Source organism: Mytilus galloprovincialis, chromosome 4, assembly GCF_965363235.1.
Source record: "Mytilus galloprovincialis chromosome 4, xbMytGall1.hap1.1, whole genome shotgun sequence".
NCBI classification, from domain to species: Eukaryota; Metazoa; Mollusca; class Bivalvia; order Mytilida; family Mytilidae; genus Mytilus; species Mytilus galloprovincialis.
In genome coordinates, this window is record NC_134841.1 from 66,806,244 (window position 1) to 66,829,059 (window position 22,816).

The window sequence follows — 22,816 nt, forward strand, 5'->3', positions numbered from 1 at the left end:
CTGATAACAGAGTTCTTGCCTAGTTTAAGAATAAATACACCCAAAATTAACGTACTGAGCTGACGATTAATTCAATCAATTCAAATTCGTCAGGTGTAACCTTTGCATCGAATTGTTGTTCAATTTTTGAAAATATGGGTACAAAATTGAGTTCGATAGAGAGAAATAATGAGTTGTTGATTCTTAAGACATATCCAGCTTTGTGGTGCATTTGTGCATGTAAAAATTGACACACTTATAACAGTATTACGCATACAGTTTTTAATTGTGGAAAAAATAACAGTTAATAAGGTTGTTAGAAAACAAATCATAGTCAGGTTAAAACGTCACATTCAAGTTTTCCCACTTTCATTTTCTTTTATATGTGACAATGTATTCAGGGTAGCACTGACTACTGTTATAAACAATAAATTCTCTGAAGTTCCACTGTCCATCGACAACTACGGAATCAAAGAATCCCTGCCCCCGGATATTATGTGACGAATCACAACACTTATCTTTCTTGCACGTTTTGCATGGTGGTCTTTGAAACGATTGCGGCTGGTCCGTAACATAAATCTCTCCAAGGAGCATTCTTGTTAGTATCATTTTCTTAGGTTTCTTATCTCGATGATCTTTGGGATCTGAAAAAGTCAATGAAAAAATCAGTTTTGTATCTTTATATTGTTCATTCCGGTATTTTCTTGTCAGGACACCCTGCTACTTTTGTGGGCCTCTCGTAATGGAAGTTCATAAATTGTATTAAATATTATTACTAATTAAGGTAAGCAATTCACAACAGATACAGTAGTTCATAAAACACATGAATAGAGTTATCTTAATATCAACAAAGATAAGTTTAATTCCTAAATAATAAATTATTATTCCCATTGCGCTTGGTGCAAGGAAATCAGCAAAAGATTTGAGATCCTGCTGTGTGCAGTTTACATATGTTTGACCTCTGGTGCTAGCAAAAATGTAAACACCGACTACGCATCTTGGTGCTAAACAGCAGACAACGTAGTTTTATAGAAGTCTCCGATCAATGAATTAAAATCTTTTTATAAAGTTTTAGAATAGAAAATTACCAATTTTTGTCCGAATCTTATATATGTTTTTGTGTCATGTTTCTGCATAAAATACTAATTTGCTTGGTGCAATATAATTTTGCTTTGCAATTTAAGTTCAGCAGTCATTCTGCATTAAGGTAAAAAAGCCTACTCGGTGGACGCAAACTTGCTATTTATACTTTGTTCCCGCCAACAACAAAACGTAGGACCCAAGAAAAACAAAACAAGTCAGGAAAATTGCCATTGTTTTATTATAATTCGTTTCTGAGTGTGTTACATTTTAATGTTGTGTTTCTGTTGTGTCGTAGTTCTCCTGTTATATTTGATGTTTCCCTCAGTTTTAGTTTGTAACCCGGATTTGGGTTTTTTCTCAATCGATTTATAATTACGAACAGCGGTATACTATTGTTGCCTTTATTTATATTTTTGAACGACTTTCTACACTGATTAAGGATTCCAAATAAGTCATGTTATTCACCTTAAAATATATCTAATGGAAAATTTGATAAAATGTAAAACACTAATTTCCGTATTCTTAAATTGCACATTATCGTCGTTCAATAACGGATAAAACGAATGACTTCTCTCATATTATGAAATATCTGTTTTGTAAATAATAGGTGCAATATACCAAAAACAACTACGGTTAAAGAATAATTTGAAATAGGATTTTAGAGGCTATGACACGAAAAGAGCTGATCAAAATGAAAAAACATGTGTGAATTACAGGATTTTTTTAAGTTTTAATTTAACAAACGATAGACTTTCAAATTTCTTTCAGACATGGTTTTCAATACAACCAAGATTGATTGTTTGGTTGATTATAATTGGTAGCTTAGCGTCCAGTAACATAAAAATCAAAGAAATAAATGCGAAGTTCAACATTCAAGTAATTAAGGGGTTTTATTTAAGTCGTAACTCATTTCTGTCCAAATGTAACATGTACGGAGGTCATCGATTTCAACCATCTGTGTTCTGTTCGGATGACGTCAAAGTGTGATTTTTTTTATCGCGAAAGTACGCTTGTTATGCGTGTTGTAAATGATTATAGAATCGTGTGAAATGAATTTATCCTGCTATAAATCACACCTGCACTCCTCCCAAGAAGCTAGGGAAACATGATAGACATCAAATACGTTCTGATATGCGATAAGTAGGGTATTTTTCCGTTTTTGCATTAGATTGGTAAATGGTTTAAGTTTTAATGTTTCATTTTGATTGAAACTTGCTGCTAGCTCTATAATAGCAATTCTAAATCGTTTAAATAGCAATAAAAGGCCTAGAAAGTGTGAAAAAATCAAGAGACAAACACCAAAGGTCTGATTTATAAATGCTAAATTCAAGCTCAAGTTCAAACACATATTGTACCATAAGTCTCAAGCAGGAAGTAAAGGCTCTTGTTTGATTTAATTTATTCATGTTCCTGCTTAAGAGTTGAATTCTTAAATATTAATTCTACATTTACATTCAATAGCCGTATCAATTTAATATTATCCTACTTCAAAGTCTGTTTGTATATCGATTGATTTGAAATGCAGATTGTCATGATCCTTCAAAGTTTCTTTTATTGTTGTATGGAGGAACGGCTACTTTTATTATGTGATTTCAGAGAAACAGTTTGTGGCGTATCATACTATAGTTATGGGCGTATAGTAATGGGTGGAAGTAGAAAACAATACCTTACAAAATTCCAAAAAGAATTGTAGTAGATCAAATTATGTGTCACACATATTAAAATTAAAAAAGAGGAAAAACCTGCTTGGAAATCAAAAATGGAAGATAATGATCCAAGTAAGACACTTTGTCAATATAGGTCAGTCTGAGTCGTGCTTATGAGTAAAATGTATAATATTCTAATTAAATAATTTTGCAGGCAAGCGACTGATTATTTATGATTTAATTGAAAATTCCGTTTTTAGGAATAAATATATAACAAAAACAAAAAAAGATGACGTCACGGTTATTCTCATCGGATTTTGTCTAATGCTTAGTTCGTTTCTGTGTGTGTTACATTTTAATGTTGTGGCGTTGTTTTCCTCTTATATTTAATGCGTTTCCCTCAGTTTAAGTTTGTAACCCGGATTTGTATGTTTTTATCGATTTATGAGTTTAGAACAGTGGTAAACTGCTGTTGCCTTTATCTATTTGACAAAATTATGTCTATGAGTTGATAGACGTAACAAAAACTGTAATGACTGTATAACCGGCTTTAAAGGAACTAGAATGGAATATATCTGAAAAAGTTTATACGTTATAGTGTATATGCCATATAATACAGTCCTATGACAGTATGAACATCCAATAATGTAAATCTTGGCTACTAATTGTTGACTGTTTTCAGTTAAAGGGGGAATATATAATCCACATTAATCAGAGCACCTGAGATCAACCCCAGTTTTGATGTGATTCCTGTTGCTCGGTTTTTAGTTTGTCTATGGTGTGTACTGTTGTTTATCTGTTTGTCTTTTTTATTTTTAGCCAGGGCGTTGCCAAGTTTATGTTCGAAGTTAGAAAAATTAATTATTAGAAGCTTGTAAACGGAAACGTTATTTCAGTCACATGTTTTACATGTACACGTATAAAAATTGCGGTTTTTATCCAACGCAATCATAGGTTTGAACGTAAGTTTTCAATTTAGACTCGTTTATATATATATTTATCGGTTGTCCAACTGTCTATATCAATCTGCTCAGTTCTTAATAAAACTCCATATCACGGCTTTGTGACGTCAAATACGTTGACCTGGCCTTAATAACTTTGACCCGGACATATCAGCGACGTCATAATGTTTGAACCGACGTTGATAAGTTTGATATCGTAAAATATCAGCTGCTCGACATAATATGAAGGCTTTTTGATCTCGTTTGCTGTGCTTACTCGACAAAAAGCTTCATATTATGTCTCGCAGCTGATATTTTACGATATCAACATGCAGACAACCTGATAATCGGTACATACATATATGTAAATTGAAAAAGACAAACAGATAAACAACTCACACAAAACACAATATATATATATTGCATTTTAACCTTTTATGTTTTTCTGTATGTGTTATTCAACGTATTCTGCACATGTCCTACTATCATAATTTTTTCTTAATATCAATAGTCTGGCCAATTAAAAGTTGGAAAACAAAACTTAGCATATGACAGGATGAAAATTGATATTAAGTCATATAGGTCGACTAGTTAAAGGGAAAGAATTCATTTCTAATTTGAAATTTTTTTTTTTTTTAGAATAATGAAAATCAAATTGCTATACAAGTAAATTTGACTTATAAAATCAGTATTTTAGCACTAAGAATTCTTTAAAAAGGTTTATTCAGATTTTTTCAACTTAATTGCACTATGAACGAACTTCTGTCTATAAACCTGTTGGCCGATAGAACATCGGAATTATTAAAGGAAATAGGATCTATAAGTAAAATTAATCCTCCATCATCACTATTTAAGGCACTAGAATTCTAATACAAAACAAAATTAATGTCATTTCCTGGTATTTATAAAACTTAATTACGAAAGGTTGTAATTTATTGGTTGTTAAACATGATCTATGTCTGACAGATGTATTAATTTTCTATCTCTTTGAGAAAGTTTAATTGAAGAAAAAAATATATTTATTATAAGTAATAGTTATGAAAAAAATGAATTATAAGTTAACATCCATTATTAAAGAGAAAAAAATTAATGGAGGCTTCAATTAGTGTGTATAGTTCAAGGGGAAAGTATGTTTCAAAACAGAAAAGTAATGTTTATCTTAATTCTGAAATATTATAACAGAGATATTTAAAGGTAGTAATTTAATTTCATTTATTAACACAAATTACTTTTTAACATCATTTTTCAGTTAACTTTATTGGTTATGTTTCCTGTTTCTAGTAGCGATGGCGACAGTGGTTAAAGGCAGTAGTAGTCAGCTACCGAAAATTCTTTAAAAAATGACAATGAAAGGTTTTCCTCAACAGAGATAAGTAGCAATTAGTCCTATACACGATGGTTAAGATTATATTTTTCCAGTAAAATGTCCGGTGACAACTATGTCTGGAATCGATTCTGGTTGTGAACCAAAAATCGTCAAAAAATTATCAAGATAGTATTGAATATAAACTTGGTTGTCATCAATAAGGGCAACAGTAGTATACCGCTGTTCGGAATTCATAAATCAATTGAGAAAAAAAAAACAAATCCGGGTCACAAACTAAAGCTGAGGGAAACACATCAAATATCAGAGAACTACGACACAACAGAAACATTACATTAAAATGTAACAAGACAGAAATGAACTTTAATATAACAATGGCCATTTTCCTGACATTAATTAAAGTTGTGTCTCATCTGTTACCTTTTATGACACTAACACTGACGATATGTATCATGTCAGTTCTTAAAATGTAAGGTACAAAGACTCTAGAGTCATGTATTGCTTTATATATCTTTATTAGTGAAAGCCGATATGAGGTTGACACTAGGGAGCACCCATTTAACTTCAACGGGGTTATGATTTTTTGTCCTAGTCGGAAAATACACGAACAGTTTGTTTTTGTAATTTATCGACATTATCAATCAAATTATTTTTTCAAAGTTTAACACTATAAGGTACTTGGAAAATCTGGATTCGGAATATATATTTTTGTCATCTGCTTGACAACAGTAGTTTTTTTTATCAAATTGGGGATCACAATAAACATACCTCCCCCTTTTCCCCCTAAATCCCAAACTATCTTTTTGAAGTTAAATGGTCGTTCCTTATGTATACAATAGTTGACCGACACAAAAGACATTTATCCTAAGTAAGGAACCGTAATAAATAATTTGATGACTTTAAGTTGACTTCTTGTTTTGATTCAATTGTAAGGGTGGTAAGGGGGCTATAATCATTATTTATGAATATATCCATGAAATCGTTTTGACCAAGAGGCTTTCACACATTCATCAAATATATAGAAAACAAATCAATCGACACAAAGACATCTGCCCCAATTCAAAATGCAGGTACGGACCCTTTTCACGAGTGATTTACTAACGCGACTTCCGCGAGTAGAAAATTATTGCGAATATTTATTTGTGACGAATATGTGAAACTTGGATATTTCCTAACCTAATTACATCACGTAAATTTGAGAACCGCGAATTTCAATCGGCGCGAAATATGCTAGAAAGGGCTAAACTCGAAATAAAGTATCCGCGAAAATAAGTTGGGTTACAGTATTCGATATGTGTAAATAATTATGGACATTAGATGACCTCTAGATGTGATTTGGTTATTATTACCGTTGGCTGGTTGTATCATTTATGAATATATATGGGATGATTTTATTCATATCTACAATCTATCATACACTCATCAACAATACACAAGAGTCAATGTAATATGGTAAGCTCTAAATCAGCCAGTATCTATAGGAAAATGTTGAATAGAATTACCAGGCTATTAAAGGTATTCCAAATTCTCTAAAAGACAGAAAAAACTTTTAAATTAATTGTTTGTAGACGAAGGGGGCGTCGGCCACCTAAATTATAATTCTGGTATCTTTGATGAGTTTATTTATAGATACTCTGAGAGATAACCACTGGCTATTTTCCTCACTTTTTACAGACAAATTAAACCAGTTTCCTTTAGAAATCAACACCCCCTTATTTCATCTCGATTAATGGAACAAAGAACTATGCATACCAGGAAGCATACGACAAACACAAATCAGTCCAAAAAAGGTAATTAAGTTGCCTACAAAGACCGATTTAGGAGATAACATAAAAAACACGTAAAATCTCAACAATTTAGGATAAGGGACTTTCTAATTTGAATTTTCCTTGGAAGTTGGTATCTTTGTTAGTTTACTTTTTATGAGATAACTTAAAAGCACAATGTAAAAGACAATTATAAATATTACTGACTTAAATCTTGTTTGCAGCTACTAACACAGTTTGCGACATGTTGTAATGAAATCATATCAGCCAGTACTGTAATGTCGGCTTATAAATTTCGGTGTCAAATTGATTCAGTAATACGATCTTAAAAAATAGGGAGTTCCTGTACAACTTCCAGAGTCTATCAAGAAAACAAAATATGTCTTGCTTCAAATTGAATCAAAACATAATGTTAATAAGAACAAAAAAGATAAAACGTATAACCATTTGATACCAGTAGATATTAACATCTTTTCTAAAACATACTAGTGTTTGGCTTTCAAATCAAGGGGCAAACATAAATGCAATATCATTAATGCAATATCATAAATGCAATATCATTAATTATCCTTTATCTGTACGTTCGTTGATGTTAAATTTGTATGTAATTCAACGAATTGTGATGACAATGTATAAAGAGGTATGTCAGATATAAAATATTAGAGTCAAGAGTATGTTATAGATGTTCAAATATCATAAATCCGTTAAGAAAATACAAAGAAAGGTTAAAACCCAAAAAATGAGGGAATCGCATGAACTCTAACAGCAGCGAGACCAGGTAAGTGCCCCCTGGTATACATGCAGCACCCGGCATGCGAACAGTAGAAACTGCAATATATATTCATATATATATATATATGCTTGACAGATTCCAGAACATATTCGGTTGTTATCTTTTGTTATATCTAATTTCTGATTGTAAATTGAGACCTTTGGGGAAGATTTTTAAATTAGATGTTTTGGGATGATTTTAGATCTAAATTTCAATTAAATTTATTCACGATTTTCAGACACGAAGATTAACTGCATAACATATTGAATGATTTTACACTAGTTACTTTTTAAAACCGTATGTATATCTCTACAGGTATTGTCTGTGTCGTTTTGGTTGCTTCCGTATAACTCTAACATATTTAACATCACATGTCATTCAAATAAATTTCCTGCGTCTGATTCACTTCCTGGATTAATCTACATTATTACCTGTATGTGGTTATATTATTGCCTGAACTAGTTAATTCGATGTAGTAAAAGAAATCAATGGCTTTAATCTTTTCTTTTTATGTCCAGACCTATTAATTTGATTTGTTTTAATACTGAAAAATGAATAATCTAACCATTTATTTATAAAACTTAGAAACTACTTAAAGAGGATCAGAATAAATCTTTGTGAAAGATGACAGATGACCTGAAATCCTATTTTGCACTTAAGAGTATTTACATACACCTGTCCTTATGAGGAAGACTTAACTGCCTTCATGGCATTGAATGTGTTTTTTTTTTTCGCATTATGCATTGTTGAACGATTCAAATTTCACACTTTCTTTGGTATTTTTTAATTTTTTTTTCACTCCCCATTTTACCAACTTAAAAATAAGACAGGGAGGTAACTCTGTAAATCAGCTGAACGTTTTAACACTATATATTGTTAAAGAAATATTAAGCTTCTGAGAGTTCGAAATTTGTGTTTTCCAAATTACTTTTTATCCAATGAAAATGTTCAGACGATGTGTGTTTTTGGAAAAAAATATTTTTGTCAAATTGTCAACGTTAATGTTTTGTCAAACATTTTATGAAAATTAAACGAGCCACATTAATTTTAGTCAAGGTGTTATAGGTACCACCTTAATTTCGAGAATTTCTTGGCTAAAATTAACATACAAAGTAGGTAGCTTTGTTCATATCCAGCAAATGATTCCACTTAATTAATTCGGTCATAGTGGTCGTCTCAGTCAGTACATCCAGTACAGTGATATGTCAGCGTTATGGTCCGTATTATAGGTCTCAATGATATTGTGAGTTTAAGATGTGAAAAAAAGTAATTTAAAGCAAGGGCTTTTTTTTTATTTGTAGCATAAGTTCTACACCTTATCCCTTCTTTTCCTTTTTTTAATAATGCACAAATAGTAATAAAAGCGGTAAGACACATAACTGGGTATGAAATATATGCCTCGTTTTCAAGTACAGTAGTTGGAATTACAAAGTGTACTAACCTGCGTATTGGTCACTTTTGGTGGAACTTTCAGCAGCATAAACACCTGGTCCAAACATAGCGTTTTCGGTCAATCTATTATCAAACCCCTGGGCTGCTATAACATCTATCCGCCCTACTGTTGTACCATGGAACAAATAATGCTCATTCACCATTGGGCACATTTCGCGTTTTATGGTTTTTCCACATTTTTTCGTGGTCAAAATACCTCCTTTTTTTGCATATGGAATGTCTTTAAGTCTTGTAAAAGTTCTTTCTAACTGTCCAACCTTATGAAACATAGTTGCTCTGCATTGGAAATACCTTTCTGCTAATAATGGATTTTCTATTCTTTCTACGTCAAGAATTTGTATGTTCGAGTAATTTAATGCACTAAGTCCCCGTGAATCGCGACCGTGTCCAACAAGCTGCTTCATCCATGTATCCATAACAAGTTTTTCAATTGCAGAGCGTTCTTCTAGACTTACTTGAACCTGTTCCCAACATCTATCAGATATTTGGTGACAATTCCATTCTCTAAGAGTCTTTGTTTGGTCGTACCTTGTCCAGTATGAAGGAGTTTTGAGATCGCCTTTATACATATCCATATGTAGCTGCACTAAAATGAATAATAGAAAGATAGAAATGTTTCTTCTACGTCTGCTAGATGATTATTAATTTTATAAGCAGAACTTTCAGTTCTTGGTATACTAACAGCTATATATAACCAATTATAAATTTGGTGTGTCACGAAGCGTTATTCTGGGTTTACCTTCATCTCACCCAAAAAATTGAAAGACAAATATTAAATAATATTACACGAGTAGCTAGGTGACTAAAAGGGGACATAAAAGAATACCCTAATCCATCGAAAGCCAACGCTGCCTGCCCAATTTGGAACTAAAGTCTTTCAATGAATTCTTAAGGCGAAGTGTACGTAATTGCACGCCTCTAGCGGAATACGGGATTAAAAACGTTCGTCGTTAGTTACGCAAGTTATCTCCCTTACTCCAAGAAAGGACACATGAAAGAGAAACTACTTTCTGCGGTCTATAATGAATCCAACAAGCACGCCTGTGCTGTCTTAAACCTCATAGAAATTATCTAAATAACTCCAATTAGAAATCACAGCACTCTGTACGTTGTTCTGTGTGAAGCCTGACTTAAAAACACTGGGTTTTTTTTTTGTTGTTTTAGACGCGTAGGAGAAGGCATTTCGTGGTTATATCAACAGAAAGAAAAAACGCCTCACAACAAAATTATAAACAAATAAACAAATAAACATGTAACAATTTTTATTCTATTGATATCAAATTAATTAAAATGGAACCTGAATTGACCCAACAATATCGTTTTAAAAAGCCGTAGTCTTGAACGAAAAACACAGTAATCAACGTAAAGTTTTATAATAGGTTACAAATAATTAATGAAAGACGTGTGAATTTAATTGTTTAATTAAAAAGACGTTGAAATGTTCGTATTTTGTGCAATTGAAAATTAAAGGACATGATTTATATTCATATAAGAAATCAGACGATACCAAGAGAATAATTTGACCACTAGTGCAAAACTTACCAGTCGAAAGAACAGAGACGGAAAACAAACAAAAAATAAACAAATTATGCCTCAAAAATTACTTAGTAACTTAAAAATTGTCTCACTCTAACAATTATCTTAAAATAAGTAAAAATTATGTCATTCAACTCCCCGTTTTCAACTTTTTCTACATGTGCAGAAAATAAACAGGTGTCTTCTATTCCGTCCGCAATTTATGGGAAAACTAAATCTAAATTTAGAACCATATTGAAATTGAAAGTACACATGTAAGATAACATATAACATGTCATTTCTTCTTTCACAAATTCCAATTTCGAAGAGATATATAGCGAAATCTGTTTTCTTTTATTGTGCCTGTGTGCATCATTCAAAATTAGAGAATGTAATTTTGAAGTATCAAGTCTCAATTCAAGATTATGAATGAATAGAATATAGAATCACGGGGAGGGGGGGAGGGGTAGGACCTTTATCGGAACTCCGGGATCGAGTGTTTTTAAGCTCGGGATTTCGGGATCCGGGAATTCTATTTCCGAATTTCGGGTAGTCGGGATTTATTTTTTTTTAATTCGGGACCTCGCCGGATTTCGTGTTTTTAAGCCCGGGATTTCGGGATCTGCATCCCTCCTTCTCTCCTCCCTCTATTATGGTTAAAGAAAAGAGGTCAGGGAAGTTTTGTGCTACTTGTAACTGCAATTTAATATTTAGTGGAATGAGAGGTGAAATGTGTTCAGATTATTACATTTCGATTTTTTTTAAAATTTAACCAAAGTTTAACCCCTGCAAGGGGTGTTTAACGACCGCGATGATTATCCATGAGGATCTCGCACTCGGTCAGCTCTAGGTTTTTTTCACCTAGTTCATGATAATACAAGAATTGAGAAGCCTGTGGTTCACTAGTCTTATAATATGAGACTTTGGAGTTCATATAATTTACATTCAACGTTTTTTATCGAATATTTCAAGGCTTTTTGACTATCAATGTTGACGCCCCCCCCCCCCCCCCCTTTCCAATTGATTGCGGATAAAATGAATGGATTGCCGCCCCTATTTCAAACTGAAGTCCTATAAACTGACTGGTATTCGAATTTGTTAAAAGAAATAATTGGTATCTCTGTAACGGCGACCCTATGTTTTAGAACAGTATTATGTCCCTTTAAAATGGACTGTTGTAAAATTAACATTTAATTACTATTGTTAATATGAATTATTGATAAAAATTGTTGTTTAACATGTTTATATATTTAGTTACATTATGGTGCTATAATTCATTGAATTTATTCTCATATTTTGTTGAATTTGCAACTTATAATTTAGTTATAGAGTGTTTATATTTGAATAGTATTTGTTAAATAACTGATGATTAAATAATTATATAGGGCTTGTTTTCATAAGCCATTTGGTTGATTAAACGACCGCTTATTTTAGCTTTTTAGTAAGAGCTTACTGGTGTTGCACACCTCGCTGTCTAACTGGTCTTGCACAGACCTCAGTCACTGTCTACACGTAAGGTCCAGCACAGACTTTGCTGACTAACTGGTCTTGCACAGACCTTGCTCACTGTGTACACGAAAGGTGTAATGCATTTCACAGCATCTAGACACAATGTCGCTATTGTGTCTAGAATTATAATGCATCTAGACAAAGGTTAAAATGACAGATTAAGCTATGTCACTTTTATGTGAATTTTAACTTGCTTTTTATATTCATGTTTCATGTTTTTATCTTAACAAATTGTTGATATTTGTTGAATTATGTAGTTTGCTAATAAACTATGAAAACTTGCTAGTGTTAAGTTTTGCAAAGCCAAATATGAAGGATCAGAGACTCAGGATTCCTATACCTACTCTTTACCCGGTCTGGGGTAAAATATGTTAAAGTTGACACAGAAAATACACAACGTAAAAACCCCTCCGGTTACATTTCTATTGATTCAATACCGTAATGCCGAAAAACAATCATGCATTTGTTTCCGCGAATTCCGAACAGCTAGAAATATATTCCCGAGTTAATTTGAGTAACTCGAATAATTCAAGCCCTTTCCATGTCCGATTTTCTCCCACACGAAAAATGTAGCATTCGTACATCAGCTGAATAATACGACTGAATTATTCGGGTTACAATTTGTGTAAATCCCGAATGCACATAAAAGTAAAGGTCCAGCCCGACTTTCGGAAATAGACTGTTGTAGATTTCAGAATGATTTCCAGAAATAAAAATCATACAAAAATGTTGCACGCAAATATTCGTCTTCAGACGTGTAAAGTTATACAACGGTTACTAGCCGGTCTGGATTGTGATAAAAAGAAGCGCATGCAATGCATACAATATATAATGTCGTGGCTCAGGGATGTGTTGAATTATAGGGATGCTTATGCGGCACAAAGATAAGATTAATTTACCCAAATGTACTAAGAATTACCACACAACTTAAATTTACTTAAATATTGATTTGTTATCCTGTGCCAGACAGATGGCTGATATTCTGAGAAGAGACCTTGATGAAATGAAGTTTTATGGGAACAAAGATTTTGAAAACACGTTGCAGTGTTTAGATTTTAACAAAAAATAAGGCACCAAGGTCGAAAATAGTTCTAGTTCATAATGAAGAAAATGTCAACCGTTTTCTAGCTTGGCGATCTCCGCACGCACCCGAATATAATAGACAAATACAATACAATAGTACACAAAACGTAACATAAAGAACTAAAAACCGAGCAACACGAACTCCAACAAAACGGTATATATTTCATACAAGTATAGGATTATATGAAGCGTCGTAACTGTTGCGGCGACGTCAATAACGTTGTCGTTGTTTTTTGTTTTTTTACACTCAAGATTCAACTTTAACAGGGTATAGCTTGAAAAGTAGTTGCTAAGGACTTTCTTTGCACCAATTGGTTCCTCAGACATTTTAGAATCGTCTCATAAATTTAAAAAAAAATCGATTGTCTAATTTAATAGAAAATCTTGGAAATGTAACAATTCCTGCAGAATTTCACGATTTTCCCTATATATCCTTTGTAATTTTGGTGTATGATGCTGTTAACTTCAACAGCTCGTATCTCAAAAACGAAAACGGTTACCCCCTTTTTTTATTTTATTTTCCGATTTATTTTTACAAGCAGAATCTAAATGTAAAATTTTTAAAAAATCCATTGTGCAGTTTAATTACGTACACTTCGCCTTAACATGAACTAATATTATTTGCTCTACATATATATTTAATTGCCTATAAAAAATCTGTTCTAACAAATTGTCGTGGAAGGTCTATAGATATCAGAAGACATGATATGAGTGCCTATAACGATAAGAGAACTCTCCACCCAAGTGTCTTGCATGATAATATTAAAAAGAAAACAAGCTACGCGATTTGTTGTCTGTCCTCAAGTTACACCAACATACAAAATGTATTGTATAACATATTTTAAATAACTTCTATGTGTGATAAAAAAAGACTATTTTTATGAGTAATAATAGCTGCATTTGAATTGTCACTTCCAATTCTGAATCACAATAAACACATGAATGTTTTATCTTATTAAGAAAAAAGAAAAACGTACTCTTTTTTAAAATAACTTCAACTTTATCGCTACAATTGCTGTTGAACTGCCTCTAGTGTCAATAGAGACGATTTGACTTACAAACTCTTAGAAATGATAAATAAGGCTATCATATCGTCTATAAAAGATATAAACAAACAAAAAGAGTTTTTCGTGTTGGAACCGATCAAAATCTTCCCACCAAATGAAGCCAAAGATCATATTGTGATAATAGCCTTTCCTCTGAAATTAGTTTTGTGTCAGTTATAACAATGAATATTCCTAAGCAACTGTTCATACTGTTGATAAGAACATCAAGTGCTTACTAAGTGGGAATTGTCATTTTAGAAGGTGCACACAGGAGATGCTTATCCTTTCCACGCACCATTTCTTGATTCATTTTGAGTTTTATGCTTCTGTTAGTTTTGTTTTCAAGATTTTATATACATCAAAGTAATTTGCATGTTTTGAACATTAGTGAGCTACTTCTTGTCTGTTATTTATTCTTGATTGGGTTTTCTTCCTTATTCTTGAGTTTCAAATTTGTTTTTCTATTTATAATTTTTTTTTAAATACTTCCCTTTACATAAAGAAAGAGTGGAACTCGTGACGCATCCCAGAAAAATATGAATATATATATTTTTTTATACCTGTTAATCTTTTAACCTCTGTCTTTAGTGCCTGAAACAAAATTTAAAAAATAAACATATTACACTCATATTACATTGATTTAAACTCTCCCTATAAAGTTATTCCCGAAACTTGGGAATTTTGTTGAAACGGTTTGTTAGAGTATTTGAATTATTAATTCACGTACATGATGATGTTTTGTTTTTTTAATACACATGTAATAGAAACAAAACGTCTATCTAGTGAAAAATTAAAAAAATCATCGGAGCATACAAACCAGGCATGCGGTTACTTATTTTTATAATAAACACAACTTAATGACCTACATGTAACTATCCTGCATAGATGGAAAATGATAACTAACACGTTCAATCAATCAAAAGTTATCATATATTCAAACATTCAATGAAGATTTTATTGAAATATAATGTAGATAATATGTCACATAATTTCCCTGTATATATATATTATATATGATTTATATTTTGTAAAACTTATTTAAGGTTATGTAAATTGTATGACCATGTATATATATATATATATATATATAACAAAATGTGGAATGAGTGCCAATGAGACAACATCCAATTTGTAAATGTAAGCCTTGTATTTATTAAACAATCTTATTTACTGTTTGCCATTATGATTGCTCTTCGTTACACTACTTACACTACAAATTCAGGCTTCTTGGAATCATAACATTTATCAAATCGGGCTTTTACATTAGACTTTGGTTAACTAAAAAATTGTAATCTGGATATGAAACAAATTTATAAACTGCCTGGTTTGTGGAGAAACTTAACACATAAGTATTTCATATCTTCCGCATTAGACCTTGTTGTTTAGAGAGTGGGTAAAAATTTAGATTAATGTGTCAAATATTTTATTACCATACGGTCAATGAGAAAAGGGACGTTAAATCATTTATCTCTCAATTATAGATAGCTACTTTCTGTTCATATTAATTAATCCTCGTTTTATTTTTTCTTTAGTTTTGTTCCTTTTTTTATCTCACCTTAAATATTGCATGCTGTCGTCTGTGACATACAATGGACACTGACGAATGATGTATCTGTGAATTCTTTCCAAATTCTACAATGGTCGATATCATATTTCGCGCTATAACATCGTCTGGAAATCTCAAAAACCCATACCCAAGTGGCGGTATTACCATACTTCTCAAAGCTGCGCCGGATTGTCCCATAAGCACGAAACATTTTTTCAAGATATCTTGTATTTCCTAATAATATAATAAGTATTTACTCATTAACAAATAATTACAATGAAATAATTGATTAATGCACATTAACTTCTTAAAAATGCTCTTCACAGCAATTGTGTCACAGGACATTATGGGCAATGTGAGCTTGCTTTACAGATACCTTACAAAGCATATGATACTTTACATTCAACCAACTTCCAAGCAAGGACCGAAGCTCATAAGCTCGGCAATCAAACGCAGGACTTCGGGAATGTCCGGAGAGCCGACAACCTTGCTTCGGAAGTTGTACATTCACCCTTCCCAAAACCGCCGAGTGATATAATCCGCAAATAAGTAAAGCTGTAATATTTTAAACAAAAACAAGAGTATGTCCATAGTACACGGATGTCCCATCCGCACTATCACTTTCTATGTTCGGTGGACCGTAAAAATGGGGTAAAATCTCTTATTTGGCAATAATAAAAGAAATATATAATGGGGAACATGTGTACTTAGTTTCAAGTTGATTGGACTTCAACTTCATCAAAAAACTACCTCGACCAAAAACTTTAACCTGGAGCGGGACAGACGGACGAACGAACGAACGAACGAACGAACAGACGAACGGACGCACAAACTAGAAAATATATGCCGATAAATGGGGCGTAAAAACATCGACAAGATCATGGTTTCTTTCTGGGATATTGTAATTACACCTCAATTGCATACACTTCACCTAATTTAATTTGCAGCCTTAGTTTACATTGATACATACATGTTCGTTGTTATTCCAGCTAGGTAGTGCTACATGGTATACTTTAGAGCATTTAAGCTGCCCTCCAGAAGTTACAGCTACATCACCATATGATATGCCGTCTGAATAACTATCATCACATTCCTGTTGAATAACTTGACCACCAGCTGCAAAAATGGCACTTGACCCAACACCTTTTGTTAAGTCGAGGTCAGTAGCAACACTATTTATTATAACATCAGCCTGAAAAAGAGAAATAAGTGTGAATTATCTGAATGTAAAACTATATAAAACAAGGGATGTGGTTTAATCGCCTTTAAGCCAACTACCGTATCGTCGGCTATAAAAGGCTTTCCAGAATTGCAGCTTCCTATCTTGGGACAGGCACATAAAGAATGTTGCATGGTCAAACATGCTTCTGAGTGCTCAACCCTCTCATAGCCTGGTACAATGGTGTAACAGTGTAATATAAAGAACAAACCCGTTAAAGGAAGGTAGACATTGCTTAACTCACAAGATCGGAACGAAGCATAAACAACAACTAACATAAAAACACAATTCACAGCTCTAAGGGTATTCGCAGTTACTGAAAGATAGTTTAAAGCTATTAAAAACTTTTTAAAAAAAAAATAAAAAAATACATGTACATATTCTCTTAAACTATAATATCAATTAGTGAATAATGTAAAGACTAGTCTTAGAAAGCATTTGTATACATTAATTTATTTTTATTTGTTCTTTACTTACAATAATAAAAAAAAAACAAGACCGATACGAATAAGTAAAATTGAAAGAGTTGAAATCCGAATTTAATGCATGTGTAAACGAAATTAAGAGCAAATGTGAGTGAGTAAAACGGATGACGGACGGAAAATTTAGACCGCCAAAAGAAATATGGTGTATGGTAGCTACAAGCAAAAATGTTGCTTAGTAAATGGCTACATAAGTTGTTTCAAAGCGCAACATTAACCTACAGATAGCGCGGTACTGTCCCAACTGATTTCGGGTTGCACTTAATACCACCCAATCTTCAGAAGTTACAGACAGCATATTTTCAAATTGGATCTTTAAGCATCAAGCGAATCCCTAGTAAAACTCTTTTTTAGCAATGGCTATCCAAAGTTGGAATCAAAAGCTGTACAAGTATTTTAAGTACACAGTGAATAATACCAATTTAGTTCTTCAGGTATGTTATGCATTGTTCTATGTAGATATTTCACTGGATATTTCAACGTTCGTGGTTGGGTATTTTTGTCAGTATACTTCAATATACAATGTATTAAACTACTGTTCAATAAATTTCATTTTTCTTAGAAAACAATTAAATAAAAATTATAATTATAAAATCATGTGAATAAGATAGTATAAAACTTCAAAACAGGAAATAAAAACCAATTTTCCCTGTAATGAGTCCGTATAAATATACATCATATTTTCTTGGAAATTTAAGAAAAATATTTTACTTTCTTCACACAACATTGCAAAAACGATCGTTAACTTTGTATACGACTCCATTATTATAGAGCTGTGTTTAGGAAATCTTCACGCAATCTTTACTTTTTTTCCTGTATAATAATGTGCACTTAATATGCATTTTTTATTCATTGTTCGAAATCAATATACAGGGAAACAAAAAACATGAATGATTCAATTGAGGTTAACTTTTTGTGACATTCTTTTAATTGATTTGTATTTTATACATGTATTTTTCTGTTCAAGGCATATATCTAGCAACTTCGGTTATAATCGGTAGATTAGTTCTTGAGATTCTAAAGAAGATCTTTTAAAATCAGACCAATTGGGTCTCTTTTTGGCCAGTGGAGGTCATATTGTACTTTTTTTTTATTAAGATAAGACTTAAGTATATAACAGTATTTTAAAATTATCGTCCTGGGAACGATTCCGGATTATTTATCTCTGTGGTGCATTACTTATAATACATTAATTCTTGCATAATAGGCAAAATGCAATTTATTTCAAAGTTTAATTTTGACTTCCAATGGTGGATTTTTGAGTTTCTGTTTGACACCAACGTTGCAACACCAGTTAAAACCTTCACATGTGTAGACTTTATGGTTCAAATACATAAGGAAGATGTTCATAAAACCGATGGAAAACACTCAATTTCCAGTAACAAATATAGATTAATATCTTTTGTTGACAAGAGTTGTTACTAATTTTAGATTCAAAGGGTTGATGTAAGAAACGGATAATTTTTAAGGACATGTCGATTTGATGAGTTACTGATTTTTATAGATTGTTCTTATGTTGTGCTGTAACACCTATGCCCCAGGTAAGAAGGGGGATTTGAGCCCCCTCAGACATGTATTACCCCGTCTAATTCTTTATGCACCTTGCCCAAACCAGGAGCCTGTATAAAGAGGTTGTCATTGGATCATGTTTTTCTTTTATGTTTTATTCATTAATTGCGCTGTTGTTACTTTTCTCAAATGAGCTGTTTCGTAAAGTTACTCATGTCGGGGCCTTTTAAAGCCGACTATACGGTATGCACTTTTTCTTTGTTGTAACCCGTACAGTTGCCTATAATTGCTTGCATTTACTTCATTTGAACTTTGGTGGATAGTTACATGCCATCGGCAATCATACAATCTCCTTATTTTCATAGCCTCAAACAAAAAAGATGCAACATTGACCTGATTTTATATATACATGTTTATAGATATATTTACATACTAGTAGCTATTGGTTTATTTCCGCTGTTGATTTAGAACACTACGGAGTAAATGAAAATAATATAGTAGATAAGACAGTAAACATGTAATAAAAAAAAAATAAAAGAATTCAGTCTTAAATTCCATAGAGTTACCTCTTGCTCTGCCAGGTTACCACTTTTGACGTTCAGAGAAATATTACCAATGTCAATAGAAACATCGAAATTTCTTCGTCTCGTAGGGGAATCTTTTTGACTTGATCTCGTTGTTTGAGAGTTGCGTTGTGGCCTTATCCCTCCTTTTGCACCTCCAATATGCAAAGGTACTGAATTTGTTTGAAAACTTCCTGTGTGAGAATTTGAAATACATCTTATTTGTCCTTGTATGTACAATGATCACTTTGAATGAATGCATCATATTTTTATAAATAAATACAAGACACACAGTTTGCTTTGGATGCATAAATTCCACCCATTGAGTTGGCTAAATCGTAAGCATAAGAGATATTTACATGTTTGTACTATATGTATTACACTCTATGGGAACATTGTCAATACTTGATTTGTATGTATATGAAGTACATTTGCAATACCATATTTACGATTACTACAGAAATTATTTCATTTGTTTTAAAATGACATTTTAATTGGTGTTTCAGTAAAATGAATCGACAAACAAAGGATGTGGTGTATCCATCCATGATGCACAATCAGTACATGCATATGCACAAAAACATAAGGAGCAGTATCATAAGCACGTTTTGTTGATGTGGAGGATGACACCTTTTCATATGTAGCTGCAGGCTGAGCGGTTAATAATTTGGCAAAGATATTTGACTTTTTAACATATGCTTGTCTTATTTACATGACCTTTCACCTCTAAGAAACACACTAGTGTTAAATGAGGTAAACAAATTATTTTGAAAACGAACAATTGAAATTTGGAGATTATGTATGGCAAGCCGTTCTCGTCAAAACTATGTTTAAACCTTTTTTTCGACAAAAATACACACTGAGATTTAAAAACCTAAAATAACACACTGAGAAATCGAAATTACACACTGAGATTTAAAAAAAATAAAAAACACACACTGAGAATTCAAAATTACACACTGAGATTTTAAAAAGACACACTGAGATGAAATAAATTGAAAAACACACACTGAGAATTGTTAATTACACACTGAGATTTCAAAAATACACACTGAGATTAATATGCAAATTACTAATGAATATTCATGAAATGAATAATTCAACAGATTAATATCTTGATCTCAAGAACTCTTGTCATTATAATGAAATGCGATTCCTTCAACCAACATTCGTATTAAATTTCAAGACTTAACATCGCTCATATTCATAAGTTTGTTGCCTATAATTCAATGTAATTCAGATCATTACTACTACCAGTAATTAATTAAACATGGGTCCCTTTTCAAAAGTCTTCCAACAGTTTCCTTGATTTCGCTAGTTAATCTTTATATTTTTGTTACGTTTATATGCTATAATAGACACTTGGGTAAAAATTTCACTGCATTCTTTTGCAGATTGTTCCAATGTTTTCTTATAATTTTAATAAAGTTTTTCACCATTTGGTTGTATTTTGTAATAAGAGTAAGTGGGTATTTTTCTTGTTCTTGTATTTCTAAAGTGTTTTTTATTAATAATTTGGAACCAAATCGAAGGACTAACGAGTTATGTCCCCTTGTTGTTTTAAGCTTATAATAGATTCAGATTAAGTATGCTAATTAGATATGTGCGCATAAAAAGTGCGCACAAATCTCAGTGTGTAATTTTAAATTCTCAGTGTGTAATTTCAAATTCTCAGTGTGTGTTTTCAGTTTATTTATTCTCAGTGTGTCTTTTTGAAATCTCAGTGTGTAATTTTCAATTCTCAGTGTATAATATTCAATTCTCAGTGTGCATTTTTCATTTTTGTAATCTCAGTGCGTCTTTATGAAATCTCAGTGTGTAATTTTTAATTCTCAGTGTGTAATTTTCAATTCTCAGTGTGTAATTTTCAATTCTCAGTGTGCGTATTGAAGTTTTTAAATCTCAGTGTGCTTTTTTGTAATTCTCAGTGTGTAAATTTTTCGAAAAATGGTTTAAACATAGTTTTGACGAGAACGGCTTGCCATAATTATGAACCATCTTGTCATTGTGTTCAGGATTTTATGTATCAGTCAACACATCTTGATGTCTTTTACTTGATTGTTTTGTTGGCTTGCTGCCTCGTGATCGTATGACTACACTCTTTAGTTCATTTTGCAACAAAAAAAAATAGAAAAAAAGACAGAAATACTTTGATTAATCGTACATTTGACAGAATGAATATAATGCATTCTATGCATGTACTTTGACCTAAAATGGTTTACTTTTTTTTTTACAAATTATTACTTGGAGAGCTGCCTCATTGGCACTCATAACCACATCTTTTTATATCTATGTAACTATACAGTATGGGATTTATTTTTCATTGTTGCAGGCCGTTCGATTGCCTATAATTCCTAACATTCACTTTATTTGAACTTGGCGGATCTCATCGGCAATTAAACCCACCTTCTAATTTTTGCATCAAATTTTGTATGCCGTCACCGTTTTTAATCTCGGTCAGACTGTGCAAAAACAATGAAAGAAGAGATTATATATACAACTATGTACAAATGAGTTTACCTTCCGAGTCGTCAGAATCACTAGAGTCATCTTCAAACCCCATCCGAGAATTCTGCTGCGCCAGTAACCTTGCTATTCGCATATCCATGGGATCCATGTTATTCCCCCAAATACCAGGATTATTAACTGCGAATAAATCTCTTGTGGGTGTACCTCCTCCAATTCTGATACAATTTATCCGGTTCATCTTTATCTATGAAGATTCAAAATGAGATAAAATCCTAGGTTGTACAAGTTCTCCTATTTTCATACAAATATGTGGTACAAGGTTCTATTTTCATGAAAATAAGTGGTATAAATAACGGTTCTCCTTTTTGCATGTGAATATGTGGTTAAAAATTCTCCTTTATTCTAGCAAACAGTTTTAATTCATATAAATGTTCATAGGCTTTAATCACACGAACGTGTGAATCATATTCTGAATTTACACACAATGCGGAAATAATTTATACGGAAGGTTGTATCTTTTATAAATTACTAACTTTAAGCTTTTTTCTTCCTTATTTCATAATTCTAAAATTAATTTAAATTGACTTTCTGTTTCCTTCTTTCTATTAAATAAATATCTTATTTTCGATAAATCTGTAAAAGGAAATATATCATATAAAATATAAAAAAAAACATATCAATTAATACATCAATTAAAAACAAATTTCGACTTACAAGTATAAAACATATCAAATACATTTTAGTTTCTATATTGTGAATTTGATAATTAAAAGATCATCAAATAACATTTAATTTAATAATGGAGGTGTCCGTCGATGATAAAGCCACCAACGCCAAAAATAACCCGCTTAAGCTTCAAAAGCAGACAGGTATCTTATAGATGTAGGACAAGTTCGACTATATCGTCCATAA

At 32.1% G+C, this 22,816-nt stretch overlaps 1 protein-coding gene across 1 annotated transcript; it reads right to left on the minus strand.

Annotated features, from left to right (window-relative positions):
• Positions 1 to 235: 235 nt before the first annotated feature.
• LOC143072753 (protein mono-ADP-ribosyltransferase PARP15-like) lies at positions 236 to 22,374 on the minus strand. The gene is made up of 7 exons (XM_076247846.1): positions 21,956 to 22,374; positions 19,439 to 19,629; positions 16,633 to 16,854; positions 15,672 to 15,896; positions 14,677 to 14,707; positions 8,953 to 9,549; positions 236 to 623 (listed from the first exon to the last, which is right to left on the minus strand). The coding sequence occupies exons 1-7, from the start codon at positions 22,140 to 22,142 to the stop codon at positions 349 to 351; spliced, it is 1,728 nt and encodes a 575-aa protein (XP_076103961.1). The 5' UTR covers positions 22,143 to 22,374; the 3' UTR covers positions 236 to 348.
• Between the last annotated feature and the right edge of the window lie 442 nt (positions 22,375 to 22,816).